This window comes from Etheostoma cragini, chromosome 1 (genome assembly GCF_013103735.1).
Source record: "Etheostoma cragini isolate CJK2018 chromosome 1, CSU_Ecrag_1.0, whole genome shotgun sequence".
Taxonomy (NCBI): Eukaryota; Metazoa; Chordata; class Actinopteri; order Perciformes; family Percidae; genus Etheostoma; species Etheostoma cragini.
Window position 1 is genome coordinate 15373649 of NC_048407.1, and position 25737 is coordinate 15399385.

The 25737-nt window shown below is 37.8% G+C and overlaps 1 protein-coding gene and 1 long non-coding RNA gene across 3 annotated transcripts; one reads left to right on the forward strand and one right to left on the reverse strand.

Annotated features, from left to right (window-relative positions):
• Nucleotides 1-1249: 1249 nt before the first annotated feature.
• LOC117946578 lies at nucleotides 1250-21771 on the reverse strand. The gene is made up of 3 exons (XR_004657055.1): nucleotides 21758-21771; nucleotides 19073-19075; nucleotides 1250-1328 (listed from the first exon to the last, which is right to left on the reverse strand). It is a non-coding gene; the product is annotated as an uncharacterized LOC117946578 (long non-coding RNA).
• On the forward strand, nucleotides 12873-19689 carry LOC117946561 (ephrin-B2a-like). 2 transcript variants are annotated; one of them, XM_034874800.1, is made up of 5 exons: nucleotides 12873-13234; nucleotides 14086-14369; nucleotides 15534-15626; nucleotides 17906-18022; nucleotides 18797-19689. In XM_034874800.1, the coding sequence occupies exons 1-5, from the start codon at nucleotides 13128-13130 to the stop codon at nucleotides 19189-19191; spliced, it is 996 nt and encodes a 331-aa protein (XP_034730691.1). In that variant the 5' UTR covers nucleotides 12873-13127; the 3' UTR covers nucleotides 19192-19689. The 2 variants fall into 2 exon arrangements, with proteins under 2 accessions (XP_034730691.1, XP_034730699.1); XM_034874808.1 differs by having other exon boundaries at nucleotides 15546-15626.
• Nucleotides 21772-25737: the final 3966 nt, after the last annotated feature.

The window sequence follows — 25737 nt, forward strand, 5'->3', positions numbered from 1 at the left end:
GTGCGTGAATTTCAACACCAGATCAATAAAGTGTCCTCTTTATCCACTTTAATACATCAAAACTTATTCGTATTATTTTGTATAATTATTTTGAATATGCAAAGTAACTACAGCTAAAGGAAAACGTAAAACATACAATTAGCAGGTAGAAGAATGAAAATACTCAAAAGTACTCTACATAAAGTTGTAGTGAAGCTTCAGTACAACTTTACGTAGTGTACTTTTGTAGGGCAATGTTATAAAATGTTTGATTAAAGCATTTGAATAAGAAATTCATGTTAAGTTTTAAACAGTCTAAAGGAAATGGTCAATTATAGCGTGATTAAAACTCAGTGCTTTTATTGTGAAGTAGTCTACACGGAAGTTGTCTGTTGTGTACTGTTGCTAGCTTACTGAACGTGAGAGTTCTCTTAATAAATCCATGCGTGAGACGCTAGATGCAGAACATGTCCGTCTGCTCACTTTCTTGTTTGTAAAACAGTAAATGGTCACAGTAAAACACGGGCGTATTTGGTCGTCAATCAAAACTATTCCTCTACAGACAGATAACTCTCCACGGCTAAAAATGAAATGATATTACGTGTAGCCAGCCTCAGCATTGATTCCTGACATGTTTTTTTTTTTATCTGTCAGCAGCTCAGACACACTGCTGTCCGCGCTGACCGTCACCTGTAGGTACACAGATGTTGTGTTTAACACGTGCGTTGTAACTCGTATTACTGAGATTAGTAATGCGTTATATTACTGCGTTACAGCAAAAAAGGAATATTTTACATTAGGCTACTGTAAATGGGTTACTTTTGTAACGCGTTACTCCCAACACTGGTGCTCATATTATGCTTTTTTGTATTTCGCCTTTCCTTTTATTGTGTTATCTATCTTTTTTGTGCATGATATAGGTTTACAAAGTGAAAAAGCCCAAAGTCCACCCCAAAAGCCATCTTTCAGACAAAAAACTGTTCACAAACTGCTCCAAACAGTAGTCCAGCCTTTACTTCCGTGACGAACGTGCATCACTTTGTAACATACGTTGCAATGCTAGCCTAACTGCTGACGTGACACTCCCTCATACTCTGCTTCTGACTGGCTAGTAGTCCTTACCTAACTACTGCGCATGTGCACTTCCCAACAAAGATGGGACAGAAGGGTGATGCCTCACTCTGTTGCTAAAACAGAGAGCTCAACACACAGGGGGAAAAGGGGAGCTGCAGAAATGTGCGGTACAACAAATATAGCCTATGGTGTATTTGAAAATTGAACCATGTTAACCTATTCTGATAGAACCTCTAAATACAATTATGAACTTGAAAATGATCAAAATATGAGCGCTATAATATTCTCCAATGTACTTCTTTGTTCCCCTGCTTGTTCTTCTGTACAAAACCTACTGTAAATAGTCCCACACAACTTCAGCAAGAATCTTTTTATTTTAGATTTTTAAGTATCCTTTGGCCACTGCTTGTCTTAAGTAGATAGTAAATGGTGAGTGATGGGAGTGACAGGAATTAAGGGGAGAGAAAAAGAATGACATGAAACACAGTCTGTCCTTTATCTGCTTTAAATTGACTGAAATCACCAGAGTGAGAAACTGTTTCTAACACCGGAATAAATGTAAACCGTGCAACAATTGTCCGTCTCTCAATAGTTCTCAACCTCCCAGCTGACAATTTTTGGTTCCCAGAACGTTCTGGGAACGTTTGTTTTTTGGTTGCGGGAACGTTCCCTGAATGTTGTATTTTGGTTGTATGTTGGTTAATCGGAAGGTTTTCTTAACGTATCCTAACGTTGCAACCTTTAGCCAACGTTCCCCTAATGTTATATTAACGTTGCAACCTTTAGAGAACGTTACCTGAACGTTCTATTTCACATTCCTCTAACCTTTAAAAAACTGTAACAACCATGATACCAATTGTATTACTTTAAACTTAGCAGGAATTAATGACGAGGCAAACTTGATGTTTTGCTCTTAGCCTTAAGCCCCGATTTCTACTGCTGAAGACATTAACTGGTCACAAATACTGTAAATGCTTTTGTTTGTAAGAAGTATGACTTTCTGTAGTTTTGAACAAATGTTACTCACTAGGCCTACTGTTCACGGAAAGAAAGGAACATGTCTCCAGGGCAGCAGTGTTGCTTTATGATGTGTTTTCAGTAGTTTGTGGACATACAAAAGTTGTAAGGAACAATTCATCATTGGTTTTGGTCTTTTAATAGAATTTGTAAAAAAAAAGAAAAAAAGAAAGAAATGTTTAAAGGCAGGCTCGGTCATTTTGAAAAGATAGCAAGATTTTATAGTAGCATCTCTGACCCAGACACAGACGTGCATGAGCACCGCTTTATCTTTTTCGCTCCCTTTTCAGAGCCATTAAGTTATTTATTGCTGTCGGGGTGTAAAGACCATTTCAAACAATTATTTAAAAAAAGTGTATGTTGAAAAAATGATACCAACCCTGTGCTGACATAAGACACTTCTGACTGATCTTTTTTTATCTGAAGCCAGACATATGAAGTTTTAACAATAATGCTGCAATAGTCGATCTACACCAGCAGATGGGAGTGCTAATCGGTCATTTCCATCTTGGATGTGGTTTTAGGTTATGAGGAGTTTAAAGGGGGGATTTGTAATCATGAGTCTAATTACACAAGCTGCCTGACAGGACTGACATATTTAATTAGACTTAGACAACTGCTTCATTCATCAGGGATTTTATTGTCATATTACACATTTTCATGTTTGAAAAATACGGAAATGTATCTTTCTTAAATGTCTGTCTGTAAATTAGATTAGAATGTATTAGGTAGGTATTATTTATGTAATTCAAATGTTATTTTTTTGTGTTACTGTAATCAGATTGTCTTTGTTCATTTATTGACAGCAAAAAACTGCAAATTCAATTTTTATTTGTATCCATTCTGCAGTCATTCTTTCAGTCCATTGTCATAACTATTAATGCAACAATTACAAAATACTTGACCAGCAGTGAAAGTATTAGACCATTTCATACAGAACATATCTTCGAACAAATACAATCTTTTACAACTCAAACAAGATTGGTTTAATGAGGAGCAATAACATTTTCAACTGATATTGCTGCTTGTCACCCAGTGTGTGTTTATGAAGCTGGATTATTTATATTAGGCTTATGTACACATGAATGTGTTGCTAAAGTCAATTCAATTTGACAGTAATTTTGTTTATTTTTGTTTTAATCATTCGTACATCAGCTAAGGTTCAGAACACTTGGCTAATTAAAAAAATAATTTAACCACTTATAAGAGACAAAAAACTTGAAAATAATGACAAATCAACAACAATATATGTTATATATGTTTGTGATATCTGTGTATTACACATCCATTACAAAACCCTGTTCATAAACTACCATTCAACATTTCCAAATTATTCCTTAGTTATGATTACACGTGGGTTTTGAAATAAATGTGAGTATATGACACTTAAAATATAAACAAGGTATGTACACCTCATATTTCTTAGCATTTAGTTTGATTGATAAAAATGTTCTGAGGGTTGGCGACCAGTGGTGGAAGAAGTATTCAGATCCTTTGCTTCAGTAAAAGTACTAATTCTACACTGTAAAAATACTCTGTTAAAAGTAAAAGTCCGGCATTGAAACTGTTTCTTAAGTAAAATTATGTAAGTATCATTAGGAAAATGTGCTTCAAGTATTGAAAGTAAAAGTATTCAATGCAGAACAATTCTCATAATTAAAAACAAATGGAAACAATCCAAACAGTTCTGTCGTTTGTTCACTGTTTAATCAACTAATCATTTCAGCTGTACTTGTAGGCCGTTATATTGTAGAGTAGAAGTAGAAAGTGGCATAAAAAGAAAATACTAAAGTAAAGTACAAGAACCTCTAATGTGAACTTAAGTACAGTGCTTGAGTAAATGTCCGTTGACCACTGTTGGCGAACACTAAGAGGAGAAAACAAAACAGTCTTTATTTGTTTGAACTGAAGTCTTTCAAACACATAGAAATTGATCAAATTAAGTCAGAATTAGCAGATATGTTGTCATTACAAATAATTTCCATGATATCATAGTGACAAAACTTTTTTTTCCCAAAGACTATTAAATGAGCAAATATGTATGTTGTATTAACTTTCATTTATTTGGTTTTTTTGATCATTAATTACAATACAGTTTCTACACATTTAGAATTACACATTCTCTGTCTCGAAATCTCATTTAAAAACTGATGTTCTGGACAGACATTCACTGTATCTGTATAAACAGAAGAGCATTCCAAACCGCATTTTATTTATTATAAAGATGACATTTCAAATTATGCTTTTTAGTTATAGTTTCTGAAACAATTATAGAGGTTTGGAAATAAACAAAAGTAAACATTTCTGTTTTAGGGTTTTCATCAGTGTGACATCACAGGTTCGGGAGTCAAAAAACTTCTCTTTCCTTTCCGTTTGGAGGCAGTTTACAATACAAACAAGTTATGCATGAAATATATAATACATTTTGTGTAAGCTAAATTCTCTAAAGTGCAAACAACTTACATAAACATACACTTTGTAACTTTAATTTTTGGAAAAAAGAGTGACATTTAGGAGTGCAAGTATTCCTAGTATTTAAGTTTCAGTCAATGTGGATTATCAGTTTGAATAACCAGAAACAATTGAAAAGTGTGCATACATTTAAAGTAGTTTGTGGAATTGAATCATAAACATTGTTGGTCTTTCCACCGCTGATGCTCACCCACACTTCCTTTAAACCTGCTAATTTTAGCCACAGGGGTTTTGGTCGGGGAAACCATGAGCGCTTGTATGTCGTTGTGAAAGAGCAGGAATGAAAGGCAAATATCTCCTTAGTTACTCATAGTGTTTATTAATTGTTTCATTTTGTTTTGGGAGAAAAACCATAGCTGCTTTTGGTCCTAAACAGGTGTTGGTAATGGTGTGAAACCAACTTTATGTCTCTGTCTAAAAACACGTCACACTGGATCACATAGACCGAGAAAAGATGACAGTATAAAGAGCTGTAAATGTTATCAGATCATATCAGCTGCATGTCTGTCGGGGCCTCTCTCACATTTGACAGGAATACAGAGTGAAATCAAGCCTTCAGATTGCCCACGTGAAAACACTGAAATTGCTCTCATGAGCTGTGGAAAGAGACAGAAAAAGAAAGTATTTATTCCCTTCTTCACTCCTGACTAGACATAAATACACCACAAGATAGTTATGCATTAATGAAAAAACTTTCACACAGGCTTTCGTTTCTGATTTCCACGCTCAAAGCATCAAAAATAATTGAATCGAAAGTAGACGACGGGTTATGAGTGAAGGTAATACAAATTTAAATGTTATGTTTTGTCCCTTCACTTGAACTTTCCCCTTAACATCTAAAATGATGTCAGTTCCTCTTTGAGTCAACAGAAGCACTTTCTTTGTCTCTTAACATACTTTCATATTATATATATAAAATTTTCTGATCACCAAGACAATACACAACTTTTTTGAAAGTGAAAAGGGAAACTTTGTAATAAATGAGAGAGGGAGGTGACAGAAAGCCACACAGGATTGCGTTTGAAGCCTACTCAGCTGGCATATTACACATTGTGAATTTCCAGTACATTAAGGGGAGGGTCCCTGTTGCATGTCTACTTCTTCCCCCGCCTCCTCATGTACGTCAACCTTTTCCCTTAAACTACCACACCACCGGTCTGTCTTCTCTACTGTGTTTCCTCTCTAACACGCTCACAGGAATGAAATATACATGACACAAGTCCACTGAGTGAGTAAGACAAGAGGTTTGCATGAAGCCAAAGTGTGCAGCCAGTGAGTCCAAAAAATGCTATTGTCGGGGCTGGAGAAGTGGAAGGGGGGGGACTGGGGAGGGATAGATAGCGAGAATGGATGGGGAGGCACCTTGTCTTCTCAGAAACATAGCAGTATGACTTGGTTACTGGGTTACCACAAGCAAACACTGCGGGCAGTGAGATTCTGGGCCAGTATAAGCGGCATCTAATGAGGATAGTGTGCAGGATTATAGTCATTTAGTGGTTAGTTATTTCTTTCAAAATCCCCGGGGGTGACACTCCCATAACTGTCAAACAGAAATCCAGTTCATTTCACGACCCTGCACAGTCATATCATTCAGTGATTTTACAGGTGGCTTCATAAGAAATGGATCTGTAATATCTGTGTGAGTAAAGGTGTAAATAAGAAAGTAATGAGACCGTTTTTAGCATCCATGTGACTTCAGTGAAATGATCGCAGATAGGAAATATATTAAAATGTTGTCAGAAGTGTCTGTTATTATCCAACTTCAAAATCCTGAAGGACAACCGGTTTCCACTACACGCACCACTGACATTTCTTCAAGCGCCACCACAAGGTTGTTGTTTGTGTTTTTTAGGAACATATCTCAACAACTATTAAGATTTCCATGAAGTTTGGTGCAGATATGCATGGTTCCCAGACGATGAATCCTAAGGACCATGGTGATACATTGACTTTTATTTTTTAATCTGGCGCCAACAGCAGTTGACATTTCTTAACTTATCTTATCTCTTGGATTGATTGGCACAAACTTTCATGCAGCTATTCACTGTTCCCAAATGATTTATCTGACTTTTCCTGTAGCTCCATCAGTTGGTTGATATTTTTGGAAGTTTTGAATGAATTGCCATACCATTTGTAATCACGTTGGTAATCCTCTAACTTTTCATCTAGCTTGGTTTGTGACCAAATACCCGCAGAACTAAGAACATTCTTATCATCCACTGCTGTAATTTGTGTTTAGTGCTAATTAGCAATGTTAGCACGCTAACAAGCTAAAGTAAGGATAGCTTCCTATTTATACTCCCTTTGCAGCCACTTCCATATTTTTGTTCAAAAATACAACCCAGCAAATAAGGATATGACCTGGGCACCTGGATAGATCAGATGGTAGAGCGGGCGGCCATATGTAGAGGTTTACACCTTGATGAAGCGGGACAGGGTTCTCTCTGACCTGTGGCCTTTTGCTGCATGTTATTCCAACTCTCCAGTAGCGTACCGTGGGGATTCAGTCAGGGCCTTCTGTAAAGACCTCCAACACCGCCCCCCACCCCCCCCAAAAAAAAACCCTGTCTGGTATTCAAAAGCAAACACGGCCAGCTAAATAGCTTGTTCCGCTCGACGGTGCTAGCTGTTAGCCAGTCATAGCGGTTGTAGTAACCTTCAGTGAAGTGCCGCACAAAACCTTGGCCAGCCTTGGTCGGCTCATCCAGCTCAGGTGTAGTACTTCCTCTTAAAATAATTTCTTTCTTTTCCCTAAACGATCGCCTTGAAAAAGGCACACGAAGGAGCTCGGAAACAGGATCGTTAGGAGGTGTGAAGGCAGCGGCTATAGCTAGTTCACTCTGGTTCACTCTCAACCCGCTAAAAGGTTCAAGCTTTGATGACATTGGCGGGGGCTAGCGCCGACACAACGCTGGGCCACTAGGGCGTTCTGTCACTACACATCAAAATTTGATTGGCTGATACACACGTCACTCAGAGCTATAATCAAATGGGAAATGGCAGCTTCAATGAATGTCTAGCAATCCTACTAGTGCTGGTCCACGGAGCTGTGATGCGTTTAGATGACATGGAAAATCTAGCTACCATATTCTTTCTGGAAATATAATCGTAACGTACTAAAAAAGTATTTGATTTTTCGACACAAGTTAATTTAATTGTGAAAAAAATTGTTTTTGATTTTGACAGAGCCAGCAGAGCAGGCCCTGATGGACCTGACAGCCCACCACTGGGTCTTCAAACGTCCCACCATCGCGAGGTGTCGCTCGGATACCTGATGTTTGCTAGCTGCCTCGGTGAAGCTATTAAGCCTGTTAAAACCGGTGGTGTTCCATGTTCCCTGACTGGTATTAAAAAGCAAACACGGCCAGCAAAATAGCTTGTTAGCCAATCATAGCGGTCGTAGTAACCTTCAGTTAACCCTACAGTTGCCAACAGAGAAGGCCCTGATGGCGCTAACAGCCCACCACAGCCCCTCTCTCCCCCTTACATGAATTCACCTGTCCTGTTTTTTTGTTGTTTTTTTTTAAATAAAAGAAGGACACAACCTGCACCTCCTCCCCTTGGATGGGGATGGGAGTTGGGGACCTCTTTTTGCTCTGCCAGTAGTCCTCCACCACCAGCTCCTTGGTCTTTTTGATGTTGAATCTCTCCACCAGGGCTTTGTACTCCTCCTCGTTGTCATCCATGATGCATGAACATAGTAAAGATATCTGCAGAACATCACTATGGAAGCACTCTAATGCTAACATTTAGCTCAAAGCACCTGAGTCTTAAGTACAGCCTCAACGCGCTGCTAGTATGGCTGTAGACATGCACCATGTGTCCCAAATCCACACCAAACCCCAATTCTGAACCGGTTTTTAGTACACTGTGTGTTCACACTGGAAAATGAAGTATTGAAACACAATGCAATTCACAAAGGAAATGATGTAGCTGTTCACAGCTGGCAAAAAAAATCGAAATAACTTGTGGGTGGTAGTGAGACACCCACAACTTATCTCCGGAAAGATCTCGTAGAACACACATATATGTATTAAATCTGAAAGACATTTTGCTTTCTATCTGTGAAGTTTAACTTGCAGTGTGTCAGTTTGATGGATGTCAGACGTTGCACATGTGTCATTTCCTATAAGTTTTAAAAGGTTAAGTACGTTGATAGTTTGCAAACTGCTTAAACCTTTATGTTTACTATGAGGGTTATTATAAAGTACATACTGTATAGTATGGAATAGGGACACAGGTTCAGTCTTCTTCCTTGAGGGAAAGTGCTTAAGTCCTCTTAATTCGTCCATACATTATCTTTATTGAGGCAGTAGCAAATGTAAGGAGAGCCAACATGTTTGGTTCCTCAGGAATAGTTCACACTATCACATATGAAATTTGCTATTATCATCTGATTCATTTAATGCCTGTTTAAATACAAGAAAGGAATACATTGTCTCATCTGTAGGCAGCATTTACATAAAGAGAAATATTCATTTTTTATCATTTTATCATACAGTCATTCTGTCAGACGGGGAATTTCTTGCGTTGCACGCAAGCGTATAAAAGACACATGTCAACCCACAGTCTGGTTTACTGTTCATTTGGGGAGAGAGAGACATACAGAGAGCAGACAGAAGAGAGAGAGAGATGCCAGTTGCTGAAAGAGGAAATGGAGACAGGTCAGTAACTACCTACTAACTATCATTACAACACACACACAGACAAACTTACTTCCTGACTACAGCTCCGATGAGATTAGTATCTTGATTCTTAACCAGAGTCGAAATACAACAGCACCTGTTACATCCTGCTGTTTCTGGAAAGAGATAATAGAAACAAAACTTAATAACTGATAGTTCCAGCTGCCTCACAACTCTGTAAACACTCTGATTTAAAGCCCGATTAGAGGGTCACAAACATATTTCAAATCCATAGAAACATAATTTAGATTTCCAGTGGAACCAACCACGCCAGGCTGAATTACAGGAAGGGGTTCAAAATGCTAAATGCGTATGCAGTGCTGTGTGTTTTTGTTAAATTAATGGCCAAATTGTGTCAAAGTAAGAGTTTAGATAGAGATAACAGTCTTTTTCTCTTAATTCCCTTTTTTTAAATATAGACTAATCATTCTAATTGGATTTTTTGTTACAAAAAGTTTTAAAAAAGATATTTCATTCAATTAAATGAGTTTTCTTATGATTAATTCTCCAATATCTTTGCTGTTGTAGCTGTAACCTAGGTTACCACAATGTCACAACAATGTCCAGTTATTGCCAGGGGTGGAATAAGTACTCAAATTTTTTACTTGACTAAAAGTAGCAATACTACAGTGTAGTAATACTCTGTTACCAGACAAGTAAAAGGCCTGCATTCAAAATGTACTCAAGATAAAGTATTAGCAATAAAATGCATAACTATGCATTAGGCAGAATGGCCCATTTCAGAAAATGTATAGTATATTATTGAATTATAATAATTGATGCATTAATGTGCTCACTTTAGTGTTGCAGCTGGTAAAGAAAGGGGCTTTATAACACTGTTGGGTAGCTTGTGAGTTTCACCAAGTAATCAATAAATATCTTTATCAATAATAATACACCATTTATTTGTTGATCACATTCAATAAGTAACTAAACCTATCAAATAAATGTAGTTACATTTTTCCTTCTGAATTGTAGTGGAATAAAAGTATAAAGTAATAGTAGTTGCAAAAATACTCAAGTAAAGCACCTCAAAATTGAACCTAAATACTTAGTTACATTCCACCACTGGTTATTGCCTAAATGTAGTGAACAGGTTACTCATCATTGAAACACAAATGATTGCTGAAAGCTAACCAGTGATGTGTTTCCCCCTGCAGGACGTCCTACAGCCTGAACACCAGCAGTCAGGTTAATGAGGATGAAACAGCCGGCAAATCTAGTCCCAGGTTGAGGTTAATGCTAATCGTGATAGGGGTTGTTTATTACCACACACCTAACATGTTAGCATTAGCTTTACTTTGGGAGATCTCACCCAAAAGCTAACCACTAACGGCTGCATCCAACACCACCACCTCTGGTCTTGGTACCTGGGACGAAGAAGTCATCCCTCTGCAGAAAGGAGGATGGACTAACACACACAACACTATCCTGCTTTCTGTGAAGATGTTAAGGTGCTGCAGACATGGTATGTATGAAGTTCTTAGCATGTCTTTGATTTTTATTTTGTGCAACACAGAGTTGCTTCATGATTTCAAATGTAAAACCCAAGTTACTTTAGTTAATCAGACCTACTTTTAGGCATGTGAAGATGGACTTCTCCCCGACTCCTATTAAATATAAACAACAACAAAAAAGAGTTCAGATCACCCAGAATAAACACATTTTATTTTATTTTAACTTTAAAAAAGTACGTTGTTCTGAAAATCCCATATACTGTATGTATGACTTACATCGCGGTATAAAGGTACTTTTCAGTATTTTGACATTGAAAGCAGCCAGCATGATGAGACACTGTGTCACATGCCCATAAAGGCCAAGAGAGTCCATGTAAACACACATATTGTTGCTGTCTCCTAATTTGGGGATGTTTAATTTTTCAGAAAAAACTGAAATATTTATGTTTCCTTCAACCATTGGCAAATATGTGACAATTAAGGCATTGTCACAAAGTTAAAAACGTTTTTTTATTAACTCATGAAAACCTGATGTTTTGCAGATATATGCCTTTAACAATATGATATTTTACATTAGTTGAATTCCAAGTTGAAGTGGCTTTTAATTCAGATTGTGTAATAGATCACAAATTTCCCTCTTTTGGGCTTAATTTACCTATTTAATAACATGGCACCACTGGAGATAACTGTATTTGCAACTGCAGCAATTAGAGACAAGGAAGGAAAAACCTTAAAGAATAAATCTTAATCACAGTTTAACAAGTTAATAATCCTTCACCGTCACACCAAGAACATTTAGAGATTTGTTTTGATTACATTCACTTTGTTTCATATTGGATATATTCTTTTTTTCACTGCATGCCTATTGATTTGTTTAGAAATGCTTCAGACAAAAGATGGATGGATGGTGCTGTTCCACTGAAAAATTAATTTGTATTGTGTTTAGAACCTGCCTTGTAAATGCTGCTGAAACAAGACAATAAAATCAAAGACAAACATCTGAATTTCCTTTTATTCTGACCTGTATAATTTTGTGTTTACATGAGAAAAGATATCTGTGTCTGCTTTCTTCTCTCAAGTCCATGTTAACAAAAACTCAAGGGTTTAAAGGAATTAATAAATATAAAAGATGTAGCCAGCACTTTGAACACACATGCAGCCACTCCGCTCCCGCTGTTATTTTCATCTTGTGACAGAAGCCGTGTAATCTTTTAAACCACTTTGTCATTAGTTCTGATCCTCTGAAAATGAGGGGATGTACAGCAATGGCTCCTTAAACGCAGAATATGCAGGATTTTAAAGAAAGTCCACTCATCCCAACCCATCCATCCTCTAATTATTTTAACTAAACAAAATCATAACAATAAAACATCAAGCTTGGGATACAGAGGAGGATTTCCCGAATTCATGTGATCAAATTTCTTTTTTTTATCTGAGGAATTTATCCAATGGTTAGAGGTAGATAGACATTTTTATGACCTGATCTCATTCAAGTCTGTGTATTCTGGGTAGATTAGGTTCATTTAAGGTGATGATTGAGTCAAAGCTGATCTTTCTGTTTATCACCACATCCACAGGGGAGACCACAAAGTGCACATCAATTAAATCGGTGCTCTTTGTGTCCTGAACTTCCTCATTTGTTACTTCACTGAGAATAAAGACAGTAGTAGCCTATAAAACTTGCTTTTAATGTCTCTGTTGTGTGTGTTTATTTAGATGTCAGCTGACTTTATCATCAATATCCAAACGTGTTGCAGGCCAACATGTTGACATTATCATGGGAACAATAATTTATCAAACAAGTTTCCACATTCACAATAACTCATAGCCTACTCTACACAAATCACAGTTTTCCCCACTAAACATTCCATCATACATTAAGCAGTCAGTCAAGTTATTTTTATTTTATAAAAATCATTTATTTGCCACTTAAATTCAGACAACAACTGTTTAACAAAAATCGTTATGAAAATAGGGAAAACAAGTTTTTAATAGATTTTTGTTCATTATAATTTAATTGTTAAACGTGTTGAGAGGTCAAAATTAACCTCTACCATTTCCACCAAAGAAACACTGCGTTTGGATGGATCTGGATATATTATTATCTCAGTATCTTAACGTGACGGAAAAATGTGCTAACCAGCCCCGGTCTCCCCTACGCACGAGCCAGTGCATGGGCGGACCGGTCTGTCAGCTGATGAGTGAAATACTCCACACAGTCTCTGTCCTCAATGCATGGATTTCGTCACACGAATGATTTTCTAGCCAATTACGCACAATGTGTAAAATCTCATGCAGGAGGAAGACTCGCAACTTCGTGGGATTTCACTCAGGAATGTGTCCTCTGCGCGCACTTGGAGACATGCAGAGGCAACACATTTTAGCCTGGTTGCACTCTGTTTTATGATACCGAGCCGCGGTGGACCTGCGAGTTATTCCTGTGATGGGGAGAATCCCATGGAGCTGCGGTGCCGTGATCCTGCTGGCCATCATCAGCTCGTGTCGTGCTGTCACCCTGGAGTCCATCCACTGGAGCAGCTCCAATGCAAAGTAAGAGAGATGCTGGAACTTTCTGCTGCTGCTTTATGGCCTGGGTGGTGTGACCTAATTGATCAAGTTAATCACACGAGATCGGACCATTTTACTGCAAGAAACCGTTTTGATACAGACATATGAGTGGCTGTAGAGCTAAAAAAAACAATGAGTCCATGCATTACAGAATGTTTCCATAATAGATTCCTTGTTTTAATTCATTTATAAATGGCAAACATTTTCTGGTGCGAGCTTCTCAAATGTGAGGGTTTATGTCAATGTAAATTAAATAGGGCTGCGACGAACAATTCTTTTCACTATCCATTAATGTTCTGATTATTTAATCGATTAATGTTGCAATGTCAGTACATTTCCTGAAGTGCAACATGTTTTCTTCAAATTGCCTATTTTGGACAAAACCCAAGTAAATTTCCGTTTACTGTCACACAGGACACAAAAAGCAACACAGCCTCACGACTTAGAAGCTGAGATTCTTTTGAATTTTTGATGTTAACAGAATCACAACTGATGAATGAATTATCAAGAGTTGCAGAGTCATTTTCTGTTGATCAAGTAATCAACTAATCACCTAAGCCTTCAAGCTTTAGGATGAAACATCTTTGGGTTTTGGCCTGCTGCCAAAACCAAAGACTTCACCTTGGGCTGTTTTTGCTTTTTCCTATATATTTTTTATGCCAGGAGGTTTGACAGCAGTACCATAAAACATTGTTGCAAACCTCACACGCTTCTGTTGGTTAGACATTTTGTGTTTGTTCGGGATTGATCATAAAACAAAGAACATGACAATGATGCTTCACTCTGCATCGTGTTACACTTTCTCTTTTTTAACACTCTTGTCTCACACACAGATTTAGTCCAGGTCTGGGCCTGGTCCTGTATCCTCAGATCGGGGACAAGATGGACATTGTGTGTCCCCGGGCAGATGCTTCCTCGGGGGGAAAGGAGGAGTTTTATCGAGTGTATCTGGTGTCCAGGAGTCAGATGGAAAGCTGCACCATCGACAAGACAGACACGCCCCTGCTGAACTGTGACAAGCCTCACCAGGACGTAAAGTTCACGTTCAAGTTCCAGGAGTTCAGCCCCAACCTATGGGGTCTGGAGTTCCTCAAGGGGAGGGACTATTACATCACCTGTGAGTCATTGTGTGCCACTCAACAGCTAATGCCCAGCTAAGGCATGATATTTGAGTCACCCCGTGTTAAGCTGCTGGTTTCAACAGGTGGATTTGAATCAATGCTGTTTCTTTTTTCTCATAGGGGAAGAGGAAGCAATCATTCTTGGCCCCCTCTCAATTTGTCAGTTTGTGTGAGAATCAAAAAAATGTGGCCTCGTTATTGGGCCGCTGTCGGTTAAACCAGCATCTTAGTGGCAAGTGATGCATGAGATAGAGAGCAAGTCTGACCATGTAGCCTCATCCACCTCGCCACGCTCTGACAGCACACTTCGCTTTGGCAGGCCAGTGTGATTCCAAGGGCTTACATGCCCCAAATCACACAAGGCTTTTACAGCATCAGGCAGATTTGATGGGAGCTTTCATGGCAACGTGGCTTGTAGACTGTGAGATGTTGTTATCTGACCTAAATGCTGCTAACAAGTCTATGGGTGTGTGTGTGTGTGTGTGAGAGAGAGAGAGAGAGAGAGAAAAAGAGAGAGAGAGAGAGAGAGAGAGAGAGACGGGGTGAATAAGAGTTCTTAGTGTGTGTGTTTGGTTGTGAATATATTTAGTAGCCTTTATTGCTGTGTTAGTTCAGGTAAAAACAAATTTATTAATATTGTCCATCACACATTTTGCACCCAGAGCTAAAATAATTAGTTAGTTCGGCCACTATTCTGATAATGTATACACATTTTAAGTCATTAAACATGGAAAAATGCTTAGCATTCTCTGGTTCCAGCTTCTTAAATATTTGCAGCTTTTGATTTTCTTATGTGATAACAAAGAAATAAATATCTTTTGAATTTGGACTGTTGATCAGACAAAACAAGCAATTTTAAAACATCTCTTTGGGCTCTAATGTGTATTACATTTTATACACCAAACAATGAATTCATTATTGGTGCAGTGGTGTTTTCTCATGTGTGATTAGCAACATACTGTATGTAACGTCACAGTGTGTCTGCATTCTCTTGCCAATGTGATGCAAACTTTTTGAAACATTATTTTGGCTGCTGACTTTACCGTCTGCAAAAAAATCCTAATGGAACTACGCATTACCTGATGATTGATGATATCATGATGATTGCATTAAACAATGCTTAACAATAGTTGTCTCCTCTCACTCTCTCTGTATGTCAGCCACCTCTGCAGGCTCTCCACAGGGTCTGGATAATACTGATGGAGGGGTGTGTAGAACCAAAGCCATGAAGCTGGTTCTGAGAGTCGGCCAAAGTAAGTATTGCATGTGTGTGCCAGCATGTGTGTAAAGCTGAGTGTGTGAATAAAAGAGAGACAAAAATATCTGAAAAACATTGTTAAAGGAACAATAACAATTTTCACTCTGGTTATTATGTGTGCAATGCAATAATGTCACCGGCTCTCTGGCGTTATTAAGTGGTCAGATAATCATGATCATCTATTCCTTCTCTTAAAAAGAGATTGTCATCATGAATTATCTCAAATCCTTAATTCAAACCGCTGGCAGCTTAAGGCCATCAGTATTATCCAGCATGCAATCATTCGGACTAGCTGTGGCAGTCAATAATCTTTTCTTTCTCTGTGGTAACATCTGAATAGCCAAGTGTCTGTTTTTAAATCATTTTTCTGCTTTCATCACAAACATTAAAATTTAATAAAGCAGATTTTGAACATTTTCACCGCCATTGCTTTAAATGTCCTAAAGATAAATCACTCTGTAATACAACATCTACACAGAAACATATTGCTTTTTGATTTCTTTAATTTTCACTAGGACTTCTTTTGACATATTGTAAACTAGCACCTTTTGGCACTTTTTCGACATACGATACATACAGTATTATTGTGGTGTAATTTGTCATTTTTATTAGGCAAGTAATCCTATAAATGAAGAAACAAGCATTTATAGTTGTGTTTTGCTGCATTATTGGGCTGCACAGAATAAGTTGGATTAAACAGATGCTGTGTGTTGCTTAAAACTTTAAAAGCCAAATCTATTAAAGCCACAAAATGTACTTTTTGACCTCAGAAATGCAAAGTATTATTCATATAAATTATTCATGAATCCGATGTTGAAAAATAAGCATTTTGTGTGTTCCTTACATGATCTTAAGTGAAAATATGAGGCTGTTTTCATGCTGTGTTTACAAACTGCTCCTGATGTAAACAAGCCTTTTAACAGCAACAGGAAACATGAATAACTCAGATTCAGCTGAAATCTTGTGTTAATTTCTCCCCTTTCCAGTCTTGTATTTAGATTTTCTGTTGTCACAACCCTTCTCTTTCAATTTTGTTTTACTGATTGTGCATTTTAAAACTGAAAATCCAATCCTGTAGGTATTTTAAACATTCATGTTAAATGTGGTGTGAGTCAAATTAAATTAACCCCTATGGGGAATGACATACAGAAATGTTAATTAATGTGTGTTGTCCTCATAAATCCATACATTAAATTACATGACTAATAAATGAAAAGATCCTGAACGACATCTTCAGAGAAAGAAACTCTATTTTTATTTCATCTGTGGTTCCCTTAGGAGCCAAAGTGTCTGCGTCTACTAGTCTTGTTTTGGAAAACTGCTCAGTGTCATTTGCACACATTAGAAAATGTGAACCAATGGTGTTAAATGAAATCTGCAGATATTCTTTGATTTGTGAAATGTTGTTTGTGTTTTTTTTTTTTTCAGACATTTTTTAATTCAAACGGACATCTCACGCCACTTAAAAAAAGGGACTCCGCTATTTTAGTATTGCACTTCCATAAAGCTGAGGGACTTGTGAGAGACCTAAAAATAGTGGTGTAAGAAGTATATAGATACTAGAAATAAAGCAATGTGAAAATACTTCATTACAAGTTAAAGTCCTGCATGTTATACCCTACTTTATTAAAAGTACAGAAGTATTATCAGCAAAATGCAAAGTCAAAGTGACATTAGATTGCTAATACTGATTGCTAATGTGTAATCAGCATTCTACTGTTGTAGCTGTTTGGGTTGCTACTTTATATAGTTTGTTTATTCCTGTGGTTCCCGACCTACAGGGGTACTACAAGATAAGAGGTTGTGTAAAATCTATTCATTATTCATTGTTTAGATTTTCTTCCTGTTTCTGATTCCCACCATTTCCCAAGATTCCTTTTGGGAAAACCCCAGAGAAGAATTTGAATTGGCTGCATTCAGTTCTGAATGTGTGGGCAGGGAAAGTGAAAGCGTTTCGTTTTGTCCTGTCAAGAAAGACATGAGAGTCCCTATTGTGACTCAGAACCCAACTTTTTGTGGTCCTTATAGGTTAGAATGGGTTAGAAAATGGGTTTTCTCTTTTTCTGTGATGCGTTTTGATCTGAATGAATGTCGGTGCAAAATAATCATAAAAAAACCCGCTCGCTTTGATTCTGACACAAAAAAATAATTCAACAGACATCATAATAGGAACATTTTGACATGACATAACCCCCACAAACCACCATACAGGGAAAATTAGGATATGTGACATATGATGCTGATAGTTGTGATTTGTCTTGATTTCATTTCCAGGCTCTTCAGATCCACCTTCAACCCTCCAGGAGTCCCCCACCAGATTCCCACCCAAACAACCAAAGCCCAAGTCCAAAGACCTCCCTGTGAAAGAACAGGATATAAAAAACAAAGCCGGTATGAAAGACAAAGCAAACATATTGCCCAGAGAACATGTACAGGTGTACATAAAGTTTTTTTAAATTTACAATTTTATTAAACTGGAGGGCAAGAATAATACATTAAACGCAGTTTTAAAGTGATGTATTTGGGGTAAATGGGCACAAACATGCAGAGACAACTATAATTCTTTAAATTCTAGCTCACAATTGTTACTGCTTTGTTACCGCTTTATTCCAAGGCATCTATATGAATCTGCATATGGAAAAAAGGAAATAAAATAAAATGTTTATAAATTGTACCCATGCTGATATATAGAGACAAACCATTCACCATGTCTAAGATCTAAGTAAGTTTTTAGTATATGTTTATGTATGCAGGTGTGTTCACACTGGAAAAGTGACCAAATACAGTAAGCCTACTTGCAAACCAGACAGCACGCAAACTAAACTAAACTAACTGAACTCAATGCACTATTCTCCCACTATGCAAGTCACGAAGGAAATAGGAGCTGCTCTTGAGAAGAAACAAAAAACTTTTGGATGTCTACTGTATATGTGAAGTTGAATTAGTAGTGGCTTTCCAAATCTGCAGTTTGACAACCAAAATCACACCTATTGTTTCCTGTTTTTATAAAAAGACAAAGTATGTTGATTTTAACATATCTGCTAAAACACTACAGTACTGCATAGATTTTAAAAGGTTTCACTGTTTCTATATTGTTCCCTAGTTCACACTTTCATTTCAGTTTCTCCTTCATTTTTTCTGTCTCTCCTCTGTTTGTCATGACAGGCTCGGGCTCAGAAACAGGACAAGCAAAGCCCAGTGGCGGTGGCGGTGACTCTAAGCCAGGCCTGTTCATGTGGGTTGTGTGTGGCGGTGTGATCCTCCTTCTGGTCATCATAATTCTGCTGGTCATACTGTGGAAGCACCGTCCCCATCGCTGTGTCCCGGACAGACAGCAGTCGGCCTCCGTTTCCCTCAACACTTTGGCCGTGACAAAGCGGGACAGCATCAGCAGCGACAACAATGCCTCGGACCGCAGTGATATTGTCTTTCCTCTGCGACCTTCTGACAGCATGGTCTGCCGTCATTATGAACGTGTGAGCGGCGACTACGGCCCCCCCGTGTACATAGTCCAGGAGATATCACCCCAGAGTCCCACCAACATCTACTACAAAGTCTAATGCTCGCTGCTCTAATGCCTGTCTTTGGCTGATAATCCTAAACTAACACTTCCATTTCTTTGGTTTCCAGTGGGGGTGAAGAAAGGTCACATACTGTGGGTGACCATACACAGCCTGAGAGCTGTTGCACTGACACATGCTGTTGAACCATTTTGTTGTCTTAATACTGCGAGAGGAACTTTATGTCTGATAATTGTGTTGTGTTTTCTGGAAGTGGGCAGCAAATACAGGTGGTGGGATGTAACTAAGTACATTTACTACTAGCCTACAACTTAAAATTTTGATTTACCATTACCATTTCATGACATTTTACTTCCAAGCCACTGTTGTGCTCTTTACTCCACCCCATTTTTATGGCACCCACACTTAGAAGATTAAGATTTTTTCGAACAGAACAAGTTTGTAAAATATGTTGCAGTATGCGACAGTAAGTACTTAAAAAAAGCTCCACCTCAACCAACTACAAAAAGATCCATCTAAAAACATAATATGGAACAGCCTAACACTCAAAGGAGTACTTTTACTTTTCATACAGTACATTTTGCTAATATAACTTACATACAAAACGTATGAAGAGCTTTTAATATACGATTCATTGCAAGAAATGAATCTACCCAACAGTATAAAATAAATGATGATAAGTCAATTATTTGGTTAGTTCATGTCAGTTAAAAGGAATCTGTGTTGAGGACATTTTTTATAAAAAAAAACAGTTGAACATCACACGCTTTCAGCTTCTCCATTGTTATGATTTGCTGCTTTTCTTTGTCTTAAATGACAGTAAACTGTAGCATTTGGAGGATGGATGGACAAAATAAGACATTTGAAGACATCCATTGTGATTCATTTCTCACTTTTTTCATGTGTTTTACAAACCCAAGAATTTAAGGATTGAGCAAGAAAATAACCAGTAAATCTTAGATTAGTTAAAAGAATAGTAAAAAGTAGCTCCATCACAATTATAATGCAACTTTTCTCTGCATTGAGTTCTTTTACTTTTGATACTTTAAGTACATTTTACTGATAACACTTACATTTTTAATCCACACATTTTTAATTTGAACTTTGTGATGGAGTATTGTTAAAGCGTGTACTTGGTGCTTTTACTTGAGTAAGTGATGTAAATACTTCCTCCACCACAGGCAAATACAGTTTTTTTAATTATTTTTTTGAATTTATTCTTTGTCACTGCTATTGCATATGGCAGCTTCATGTTTCTTAATTAATTTATTTATTTATTGATACATCTGAAAAAACGGATTGATGTCAAACTCCAACACAGTTTTTACAAATGAATTGTAAAAAAAAAATTTAATTATGCTCCTCGACATTGGAAATGTTTTGTAACTTGTGAAAGGTGTGAAAGTTTAAAAAGCGGGACAACAACTTGTTGTCTCTTCATCCGTGTCTGTCTTCTCTTTCTGCTTTCCAAAACCAACAAGTGAGAGCAACAGTGAACGTTATGGACGCACAGACAACATGATGGAGAAATGAAAGTTTGAAAAAGAGTACTGCTGATAAATCACAGCTTTCCTTGTGGTTACACAAAGTGTTAAGACCTGTGTAGTCCAATTCAGCCATTACAGCCACTTATATTTAAAGAACTTGCAGACATTTTCGTTGGTACATGTTTTAGCTGTGGTTGATATGAAACTAACTTTAAACTCAAAACTGTTTCTGAATAATTTTGGGTGGGTAGACGCTGCTCAGAGGAGCACGTCTCGTCCTTATTTAATGGTGCTCATGGGATAGTGACTGTCATTCTGCGGTGAACAGCGCCATGGTGAGTTTTTCTCCATGTTGAATTAGGTTAAATAGACAAAAACTGGAATAATGCAAAATACAGTTTGATTTAGTTTGTGTGAAAGTGGAAGCTTCTGGGTTATATTTTGTAATCTCTACAAATATGAGTATTAACTGACCGGGTTAGTAGTCTTGTAGTGTGACATGAAAAGGCCTATAATTGTTTTTTACTCATGACAATATTAGCAGTGCCATCTTTGCAATCAACAAATGTGTGCAATCTGCCTGTATGCTATCTGTAAACGTAATGAACATGCTGAGTGTTTTATATATATATATATATATATATATATATATATATATATATATATACACACTCTCAGCATTTTAATTGTTTCACAGTGTCTCTTGTGGCTCTGTGCACGGCATCAATGGGTGAACATGTTTCACGCTTCTTCAGCCACATCATGCCGCACATTTTCAACCTGTCAGCTTCCATGAGCTTCCTCTCCATCAGGGACACTGTTTGCTCTGTACGCCAGACTGGGGGATCTTCAGGACATGTGCTCTGTGCATCAAACAAGGAAACTGCTCAGCTTTAATTAAACTGGTTCTATACAAAAAATAGAAGCAAACTGGCTTATTTGTATCTCTCGCAGAAGGACATTGTGGTGAATTATGGTTATATGTTCCACCATGTACTTTTCTTTTTGGCCTGTAGCCCAGTATACAAACTTATAACAAAGAGCTGCAGTAGATAGTGTGGATGGCCTCATTCTTAACCTGCAGCAAAATGCAATTTCCCCTCAGACAAGTGACGAACTTAAATATCCGAGGAAAGAATTGTGAAAGTGTCAAAGATAACTTAATTTCTATTTTTATAATTGACTTCCTTAGTAGACCAACGTGTCTTTGTAATTTAAACCATTCTGGATGTTTTCAATTGGGAAGTACTATACCATTCTGACACTGAAATGCAATTTTTGATCACTTTGTGCTTTACATGGCTCTTGTCTTGCTACATTATGAGAAAAACAATTCAACACAAACAAGCTTCTGACTCTGAAGCATTGCAGAGTGTGTTTGTTGTGTGTGTTTGTGTGTGTGTGTGTGTGTGTGTGTGTCTGTGTGTGTTCCCACCCCTTTGCCTGAAGTGATCCTTGCCCATGTGAGATGTTTTTGTCCTACGTGACGCTTTAGCTGAATGGGCCGGGCGAGGAGAGTTCAGTTGACCTCAGGGTCACGTAGAGACAATAGTGGCCGGGCTTCCATAGGAAGAACAAAACAGAGACCCCCAGGCTCATGGCCTCTTGTTGTGGGAGGGGCTTGGTTGTGCTTGGCCATTTTGGAAAAAAAGGGGGCAATAGTGTTGCTGCATCAGAGGGGATGTTTTGGATCTCAGGCTTAAATATGTGCTACAAGCTTGGTGTTTTAAGTTGCCCATGTTATTTGTGAAGTCTTATCTCTGCTCTGTTTTACTGTGCAGAAATAAAATGACTTCATGCCCTTGTTGCTGTTTTATCCATATGTATGACGGCTTTTCCTTTATCTTCATTTATCCCAAATAACAAAAACTAAAATCACATAGAAAGTGTCCAAAAATACTTTTGCAACTGATATCTACGTAAATATTTGACTACCTTTTGTGAAGAGAACATGGAGCTTTAGACTAATAAGGAGAGCTGTAAGCTTTTATCTGACCCCATGGGACGACTTGAAGTCTACATCATCCATGCATCCACCCACCCCCCACCTCACTTCCATCTGCCATCCTTTATGCTGTGATCTGCTGGAGGGGGGGGGGGCAGCTCGGACAGGAACAGGAGCCGACTCAATGGACTGATCTGGACAGCGAGCTCTGTCCTGGACTGTCCTCTGGACCCCATAGAGAAAGTGGGGGAAAGAAGGATGTTAGCTAAGCTCACATCCATCGGGGACAACACCTCTCACCCCCTACATGACACTATGGGGTCCCTGAGCAGCTCCTTCAGCAGCAGACTGATACACCCATGGTCTAAGAAGGAGAGGTACCGCAGGTCCTTCATCCCGGCCGCTATGGAACTCCACAACACCTGCACTACATTATACTGTTGTAGTTTCTGTTCCTGTTTTTCATTTACTCCACACACTCTCTGTATATCATTATCTGTTTTTATATTTTTCCATTAGAAGTACTTACTTTTTCAATATTATTTATGGTCACAGTTCAATATCATTTATATTGTGGTTACTTAATTTTGCTATATTATTTAATTACATATTCAATTTAAGTTTAACGTCACTTACTTCCTTACATTACAATATTGTTTTTTGTACTATGGCAACCGCACTTTACAATACCTTTTATTTAATACCACTTCACATTCATTCAGTACCTTCTCCTCATTGTCTGTTGTTTGCTTGTTGTTTGTGTGTTTACTTGTTTGTTTGTTTTGCTTTTACTGTAGGAAACCTTTGCTGCTGTAATAAGGAAATGTCCCCACTGTGGGATGAATGAAGTATTATCTAATTTAATATGCAGAGGAACTAGCCCCACCACTGGCTTTACGTGGGGGGTTGGGGGTCATGACTGAGCGCTCCCGCTCCCACTGTGTGCCCGGAGATGTGGGAGAAGATCAGATATTCTGGTATCAGGGTAAAAAGGTTTATGTTTATTGGTAAGTGGGAGGTCTGAGCATTGAAGCTCAAATCCAACATTGTTAAAGTGGACTCATACCATGCCTATCTGAGGACAACCAGGTGGTATTAACATCAGCGTGCAGAAAAGAACGATTTCAAGGTTACGTAAATAATGGATAATGTCATCGATCAGCAGCTGGGAACACTTCCGTCTCCTCTCTGAAACTCAATTGGATGGTTAAAGCTGACTTTTTTTTAAACAACAGAAACTCCAGGGATGGGGAAGTTGTGGTCAGGGCTTCCTCTTACAGTTGAAAAGCAATCTTTACTGTATTTAGTTTGCTAGTTCCCTCTGCTGGCCAGCTACCATGCTGTGTCACAATCGAACAGTATGTTTGTGATAATTCACAAAATTCAACACATGATACAAAAAAAATAACACAGCAGCAGAGTGTACGCTCTTTAAAAGACTGGAAGGTTTCAGCACATTTGGCTTTGAGCAACTCACATTAGGGAAGCTTCTCAAAACAACACACCACTGATGACAATGGGTTGTTGTTATTCCAATGCTTTGTATTGAGACGTAAATAAACCCTGATTGCTTTTTATTAAACCACCGTTATACTCTAAACAACACAATGGTTGGCTTTAATGGGGGGGATAGGTGGTGATCAATTTGGAAGGATTTTTTTATCATTTACATAACTGTATTTACATACCATTGGAAAGATTTGTGTCACTTGTTGTGAAAGCTGCAGGGGGGCAGTGGTGGCTCCAGAGATTTGCTGGTGCTATGGGGCTAGTTACCACTGTTTCATTTCTACTGTGACACCCCCAACACGGACACATTTGCAGTACCCCCTCAGCGACAGTTACAATATAATTCTGTGTTAAACAAAAGGCGAGAAATTCAGCTCAAGGGATTCAGATGTAAGGTGCAAAATCTGTCTTATGTGAACACACCTCTGAATATAAAATTTCACACAATTATACGGACAGGGCTTGCACAAAAGCAACAGACAGGTTTGTGCACATTTCAGCCCCAGATTCTAAAATCACACACTCATGACGCCAATTACGAACAACTTAGCCTCACATTACCAGGATAGAAGGAAAAACAGCTGGGCAGCGCTGTAAGCTTGCAGAGACGGTGGATCTGCAAAATAGATTCGGGAAGGAGCTTGTTTAGGTCGACACAATACAGTATTGAGAGCTACATAAATAAGCTGTTACATGTAATTTACTCTTAGCAGCAAGCTTGCCAATCGGTCCCAAAACGTTGCAGTTAGATAGAGTCTCCAGCTGTGGACGCCATATGCTTTGTTAATGCTAAGTTACCAAAACAATGTGGCCAGTGCAAAATTTCTCAGATGTGCTATGGTTATCCCAAACATCACCCCCAAGCCCCTGCCTGGCACTGCACATGCAGGGGACACCCGTGGGTTACAGTGGTGGAAGAAGTACTCAAAACCTTTACCTTACTAAAAAGTACCAATACAAAAGTGTAAAAAAATGAATATTGGATAACTTAACCTGTTTGAGCAAACAATTGTTTAAATGAAACCATGAAGTTAAGATGGGAAATGTCTCTTTGGTGAAACTACTAAAAACTCATAGCATCTGAAACATGACAAGGGAAATGATTTTGTAATTCTTTTATGAGCTTATTTTTTATTGTAAAATCTTCCCTCTGAAACGTAGTGAAGTAGAGCTTTAAAGTAGTGTAAAATGGGAACACTAATTATATTATTATTATTATATTTACCATAATGAATAACTGTACTTTTTTAATCAAAGTGTAAACCCAAAATCCTGGTCATCCTCATTATAAACATACTAGAAAACAGAACTTTGGGAGCTTATTTATTTTATAAAAAAGTAAATTTTGCAGAATGCAGCAAACATCTGAAACATATATTGGAGGCTCGTATTACATTATAGAATATTATCATGTATGTATATATATATATATATATATATACGTTATATATATGTATATAACGTAATGAAAATCCTTTGTATATATATATATGTATATATATATATATATATATATATATATATATATATATATAAAAGATTTTCATTACATTTGCAGATAGCATACAGGTAGATTGCGTGCTTTTTACACACTTTGAAGTGTTTTAACAATTCTTTCATTTAAAATATTCACATTAATCTATT